The sequence below is a fragment of the Morus notabilis genome, unplaced genomic scaffold (assembly GCF_000414095.1).
Source record: "Morus notabilis unplaced genomic scaffold, ASM41409v2 Scaffold915, whole genome shotgun sequence".
Taxonomy (NCBI): Eukaryota; Viridiplantae; Streptophyta; class Magnoliopsida; order Rosales; family Moraceae; genus Morus; species Morus notabilis.
The window spans coordinates 19273-25902 of NW_010359862.1; the positions used below are offsets into that span (position 1 = coordinate 19273).

Here is a 6630-nt window from a genome sequence, read left to right on the forward strand (position 1 = left end):
CAATGTACACACAGGTAGAGCACAATTCTTTTACCCAGGACTAAGCAAAACATATCCAGCCTGAGCCCGCACTTTTTTCTTCTCCTTTACTCTCCTCCCACCGTTTTCTTCTTGTTCTTCTCCTTTGACAAACCACTTTGGCGTCTCTTCTCCTCCAAGCTCAATAACTAAACTACCATGCAACCACAATAGTGGATAGCGGTCACCGACCAAGAAAAGTCGATTACCGAACCATCGGTTTCTCCTTTTATTGGGCAGTGCTCAGTGTTCATTTTTCCGACTAACAGTATCAGTCAGTGACCAAATTGACGAAAATCGTCAGTCACTGACCGATGTACAACCCTATTCGATAGAACACAAATTTTGACATTGGTAAAATAATTTGGCAGTACACTAACAGATGCTCGTATATGAAGTCTTGTAACCTATATGCCACTGGCAAGAAGTTTTCATCCACCTCTGTGCAGTACTTTCCCTGTTTTCCGTCAAGGTCACTTTCGGCGCAAAATGAAAATGGAGCGTCAGAATTAAAGGGAAATGTTGGGTTTCGCCACCAGCTGGAAATCTTAATTTCAGTAAGGTTTGGGCCTCAAAGCTGCCTAGTCAAATTCTTTACCACACACACACACACACACACACACACACATATATATGTATGGCAGACAAGGATTATCAGTCGGATTAAACCTTGAAAAGAGTCATCTAATAAAACCTCTTATGCCCATTTCATTCCACTCTTAATGGTATTTCTTAGTTGTATTAGTACAAGCAATATACATTGCAGGACGTTTTCCTGAAAAGCCTGAAGTCATTCTTTACAAATTAGACCAATAATATACTTAAAATAGACACAGATATTTGATGAGTAAAGAATCATGACAAAACCATACAAATTCTATTGATGGCAGAGCCGGAGAGTAAAATTTTTGACATTTGGTCATTGCACAACATCAATTTACTTTCTTGCAATCCTGGAAAAGAAGGTCAAGGAAAAGGAGAAAGAAAGAAAGGTCGATATCAATCACATGGACAAAGAGGAACACAAAAACCATAACCATCTACAGACAAAATGTTTAATTTCTAAATAATTATTTACCTCGTAGAAAGAGAACGAGTCATCGATACCGCCGCTCTAGAAGCACTAAGGCGCCTTGTCCTCTGATCATGCTCACTGCCATTACGCATGGCGGCAACTTCTTTTTCCATGGTAGCCACTTCCCTTCGCATTTTCTTCGCCTCAACTTCCATTGCTTTGTTTAATGTGTCAACCTTCTTTGTCAACATCTACTTGTTTCCACATTAGAAAAGACACGTTAGTACAATGTTGAGTCAAAATTAAGGGCAAGGCTAGCCTGAAATATTAAACAGTTATCTAACCTCAATGGCATCATCTTTATCCTTGAGGGTCTGATCTTTCTCATTGCAGGCCTTCCTTAAAGTTATAACCTCTTTCTGTAACATGTCATACAACATTCCTGAAACATAATCTTCACGTTCTGTTCTGGAATTTCCAGTAGGAGTGGCATTTGGACCGTCATCTTTTCTACCATTTGTCCCCGTCATTTCCGTCTGATCACTGACATTGGAGGGTACATTGTCTTTCAGCTTATCTGTTTCAACTGACCTGCTACCACCATCAAATGATCCTGATGAAACCTTGGCATTCTTTAGTAGCACCGCAGCGCTATTGGAACGTTGGAGACCTGCTTGTGGATTTGAAATTCTTTTTGATAGATATCCATTGGCAGACAATCTAGAGAAGTTCTCAGCTCCGCCAAGGGACTGGCGCCTTGAACTCCCGTTGCTTGTGCTTCTTGCTTCTGAGGCTGTGCGAGAACCAGCATTAGATCGTTTAAGCCTTTCCTCCAAAACCTTGAAGCGCATTAGGTACTTTTCCTGAGAAATCAAATAATGATCAGCTAACAAGAAGATTGTACAAAAGAGAAAACATAAAGAAAACAAAGAACTGGAAAGGGCACCTTTAGCTGTGCTTCTGCCTTTGCAGTGCGCTCTGCTATTGCCAACTTATCCCGAAGCTGTTGCATTTCTCCCTACATGTGGAAGTGAAACCAAATGAATCCTCTGATGTAGGAAACCTAAAATCTCTGTTCTATTGTCTATTTTAACCTTTTCCTTTAAATAGTAACAAAGGATATAACTTATATTGCAATGGTATGCTTTTCTTAGCGCCCAGTCTTTTTGCTACATAAAGTATTGAACATTTCAAGCCAGTACACACAATCTGACAATGAAATTCTTTAGTTTTTCTGTGTAACCAGTTCCTGAAATTCCTCATTTCTTTTGCCTCAATCTTATAAAACACAACAGAAAACTGACAGGAATACAGGACGTCATATATTCTTCCAGGCATCATGGAAGCATAGATTATTGCATTCAAATGTATTTACTAAATGGTAATTCAAGAGTAATAGCACTGTTACAAGTTTTTAAAGAAAAAAGTAAAAAAAAGTCGAAACAGATGCAACTTCTAGCAACATCCCGTTTCGTACTCCTTTTTTGCTTTTGTTTTTAATAAAAGTGTCTCAATTCTCATAAAAAAAAAAAAAAGATCATTATTCAGACAAATAAATGAAACACATAAAACACGATAAGGTGGCATTTAACTGATCAGTATTAACATACCTGAAAGAATTTTCTTTCTTCAAGCCATTGCTTTACAGGCATGACTTTGTCATTGGCATCTTTCCACTCATTTGCAACTACAGTGGCTACACGGTTTGCAGAAACCTTGGCACGAGCCACCTCCCGCTCCAAAGTTTTTCTCTCCTCCTACATAAACTTTAGGGTTAGAAGCAATTTGCATATATCACAATCTGGGAATAACTACTAAGTGCCCGTTTGGTATATGGATTCAAATCAGGGTTTTTGATTATGACTTTTGAAATTTAAATTTTTTTGAGAGAGAAAAACAAACCAAAATCATGAGTTTGCACTGTAGCAGAACTCATATACCAAACATACACTAAGTAATTCGCAAGAAATAGAATTCCGGATACAGTCAATTACATTCATCTCTTGCACTTTTCGCTGGTAATCACGCACAGCATTGGCTGCAGCACCACCAGCCAGAACAGCCTCTTCAAGCTCACGAACCGTTTGAGTCAGCTTTTCAACCTCAGCAACTTTTTGCCTATGCATTTTGTCAAGGATTTTGTTCTCTTCCTGGTGTATGAGCAAGAAATGTCATATCAAGCTATGAAGCCATTCATAAACAGCAAAAAATACGACCCCATTTCAATGGAAATTGTGTGAAGGGAAATTTTCAATTTCGTTTAAGATACCTGGCAAATTTCTATCTGTTTCAGAAGTTCTTGGTTTTTGTTTTGCAGATCATCAACCAAGGATGCTTTTGCCAGGGCAATTTCAACAGTCCTCTCAGCCTCAAGCAGAGCAGCCTCCTTTGATTTTGTTAGCCGATCAAGTGCTCTATTATCATCCTGCAACTTTGCTACCTAGAATATGAAAGCATGGTGCATGAGAAAAATCTAGCTACTGAGTAAAGCAAATAAAAATAGCAATGGCTAGAAAAGCACAACCAACCAGAGTCTAAGAAGCCGAGGTACTGATCTGTGTATAATGACATTTGTTATACTTTGCAATGTGTTCAATTATAGACTGTATAATTGCTGATAATTGAAGTACAACATCATAAATGTCGAGTGTCGACAAGGGTAGTCATACTACTTAAGGGAATTATACCTCCTGCCTAGCAAGCTTAAGCTCTGCCTCCAGTGGAGTGATAATGGCCTCAATTGGAGGCATTTCATCATCCTTCTGTGCAGCATGGACTCTACGAAGAGTGGCTTCTGCGGCAAATTGTGCAGCCAAAGCTGCTTTCTTCTCATCATTTATTTTTTTAATCTCAAGATTCTGCAAACATGATATACTAATCCTTGTAAATTTTCAACCAGTAAAAAAAATAATATAAAAAAACACTATTATATGGTTAGCGAATGATTATACAATTTTCTTTTTTTACGAAACTTTAAAAAAACAAAAAGAAAAGAAAAGAAACACAACACTGCAAAAGGATACCTTGCTCTCCAAAAGGGCTTCAGAAGCTTTAAGTTTTCCGTCAACTTTATTTAGCTCATCTGTCAACTGAAAAAATAACCGAAGAAATATGAGGATACCTGTATGACCGAACTAAAGAATAAAAAACTAAAATGATTCTATTACTGTTAAAACACAATACAATTATCGTACATCATGAGTAATAATTTCCAGATGGCATTGTTCAATGTACATATATCACATATATCAAGATTCTTCAAAAAGACGACTACTAGTAAATGAAACACAAAGAAGGTCATTTTTCCGTTTATCATGGAACCAACTTACTAAGTTTGGAATCATCCTACCAATTTATTTTTTCAGAAACAGTAGGAAGACACAGGGCCCACAAAATTATTCACCAAAAAACAAAAAATAAAATAAAATAAATCACAGGAAGTCTAGCATGAACCCACTTTTGGTCTCTATTTTAGTATGTATGATTCCAATTTAAACTCATAGAGAAAACGGTGGGAGTTTAGTTATTGTCTTCTTTTACCAAGATAAATGATAAATCAATTGCCATAACACATATTTGCGTTCAGACACAGGTTTTCCAAAATACGCACTTATTTTGCAAAAACATGTTACTTTAATCTGCTAAATACAATTACCACATATCACGTGACAATGGAATTCTAGAAGTGGCATATTGTCCTGCCATACGCAAATGATCTCCTTGCTAAATGACGAGTAAGGTTAAAATTACAAGCACATATGGAGGCAGTGTCAATAAGAGAAAGTGGAGTTAGTGTCAAAATGTAATACCTCTTCAACTGCCTTCTCTTTAAGGCGTTCCGAGTTCCTTAAGGATTTGATTTCTGCAAGTGCATCTCCCAATTCCCTATCTTTATCTGTTATCTCAATACAGAAAACCCATCATCAATTCCCACAACCACACTATTTATGCATAAAAAACAAAAGAATTTAAGGAAAGCCCAAACGCCATTTAAGTAATTAAAATACCATCTCCAATGTATTTTCCTCTCACTAACAAAGATTATTTACTTATGTAATTTATTTCAATGATGCCGTAACTTACCACAATCACTCCAGCTAAAAATAAAAATAAAAAATAAAAATGATGTCTGGTTGTTCTTAAATCATGAAGGCCAGTCCATTATGTTAAACAGCAGCTCAAATATCTACCGTAATCAGAAACGAATGCTCTAAATACATCAGAATATTCAACAATTTTCTTAAGTATCTAACAACCTCCCCTCTAAACGACTAAGCAGAAAGTAAAATTTTATTTTATTTTATTTTTTCTTTTTCGCTTGCCGGATATGAGAGCTCCAAGAAACGGGGACAACGCCAATTTGATAAGAATTGAGTGTTTATACTACGTTTCTCGGTGATTTATTGTTAAATTAAAACATCAAATAGACTTTCCCATTTTTGTTTCCTTCATCAATCACTTTTTCTCGAAGGTCCGTATTAACCTACATCTTTTGCAAAAATATTGTACAACACAAATTCGGCATGTATATGAGCAGACACATGCATTACTATTACTTCTTTCTTCCTGAGAGAAAATTCATGAATCTGTTGAGAATTCACACCGCAAAACTTTTTCTTCAACAAAATTCCTCGAATACACCAAAAACCAGGCACGAATAAGACGATTACCCAATTAGAACTCAAAACGCACATTCAAACCAATAAATCGACAAAGATGCTAAAAAAACGATAATACACACAAGGCATTGCCACTCGCTTCACAAAACTCAAAACTTTTTCACTTTTTTTTCATTCCAGAAATGGACATCAGAATCACCGGAAACTCACCTCGAAATTCGTTCTCAAGCCTGTTGAGCTCGACGCGGACCGGATCGGAGCCGTGGAGGAGAGTGATGATGTCGTCGACCTCAGCGCCGACTCGGCCAACCGTCGCGGCGGCGGCGGCAGGCGCGCCGGCGTGAGACTTTTTCCGAGCCTTGAAGGAAGCGGAGGAGCCGAACACCGGCGGTTGCTTCGGCGACGGCTCGGCCGCTTCGCCGTTACTCATGTGCCTCGCCATTGGATGGAGATCCGACGGTGTGGGTATGGCGCTCATACGAAGCTCCGATGAGTCCCCAGATAGAGAGAGAAAGTTAGAGAGAGAGAGAGAGGGATACTGTTTGTTTAGTATCTTTACCAGCAGAGAGAGAATTTGATTATATATAAGGTTAGGATTAAGGAGGAGGTTTAGGCGGGGGGTTTAACTTTAAATGAGAGAGAGAATTTAATTATTTAAAGCCATTGGAAATTGTTTTTTTTTTTCCTTTTTTCTCTTTTGTTGATAGAATGTTTATTTATTTATTTAAAGCCTTTCGATTTTTTTATATTAATAAAGCCTTTGGAATTGGACCTTATTCTATGAGGACAAGAGATAGAAGGGGAGTAGAATCTGATTTGTTGTACATTTATGAGCAAAAACCATTTTTTATTTATTTGATTATGAGTGTGTGATAATTTTATCCCTTTTTTTTTTCCTTTTTCTTTAAAAAAAGATAAAGGAGTAAGGACAATTATGAATCTGGAGGATAATAATCAGACAAGACAGATGTGAGCATG

At 37.4% G+C, this 6630-nt stretch overlaps 1 protein-coding gene across 1 annotated transcript; it reads right to left on the minus strand.

Moving 5' to 3' along the window:
• Nucleotides 1-724: 724 nt before the first annotated feature.
• LOC21386975 (microtubule-associated protein 70-1) lies at nucleotides 725-6197 on the minus strand. The gene is made up of 11 exons (XM_024163799.1): nucleotides 5863-6197; nucleotides 4843-4928; nucleotides 4057-4122; nucleotides 3721-3891; nucleotides 3303-3473; nucleotides 3028-3183; nucleotides 2644-2790; nucleotides 1980-2051; nucleotides 1378-1896; nucleotides 1097-1284; nucleotides 725-971 (listed from the first exon to the last, which is right to left on the minus strand). The coding sequence occupies exons 1-11, from the start codon at nucleotides 6128-6130 to the stop codon at nucleotides 956-958; spliced, it is 1860 nt and encodes a 619-aa protein (XP_024019567.1). The 5' UTR covers nucleotides 6131-6197; the 3' UTR covers nucleotides 725-955.
• Between the last annotated feature and the right edge of the window lie 433 nt (nucleotides 6198-6630).

Excerpts from the sequence above, each read along its gene's own strand:
- LOC21386975 (XM_024163799.1), bottom strand. The coding sequence starts at position 6,130 with ATGAGCGCCATACCCACACCGTCGGATCTCCATCCAATGGCGAGGCAC. Across the intron at positions 3,892-4,056 it reads AAGCCCTTTTGGAGAGCAAG|AATCTTGAGATTAAAAAAAT; the intron begins GTATCCTTTTGC and ends TCATGTTTGCAG. Across the intron at positions 3,474-3,720 it reads TTAAGCTTGCTAGGCAGGAG|GTAGCAAAGTTGCAGGATGA; the intron begins GTATAATTCCCT and ends TTCATATTCTAG.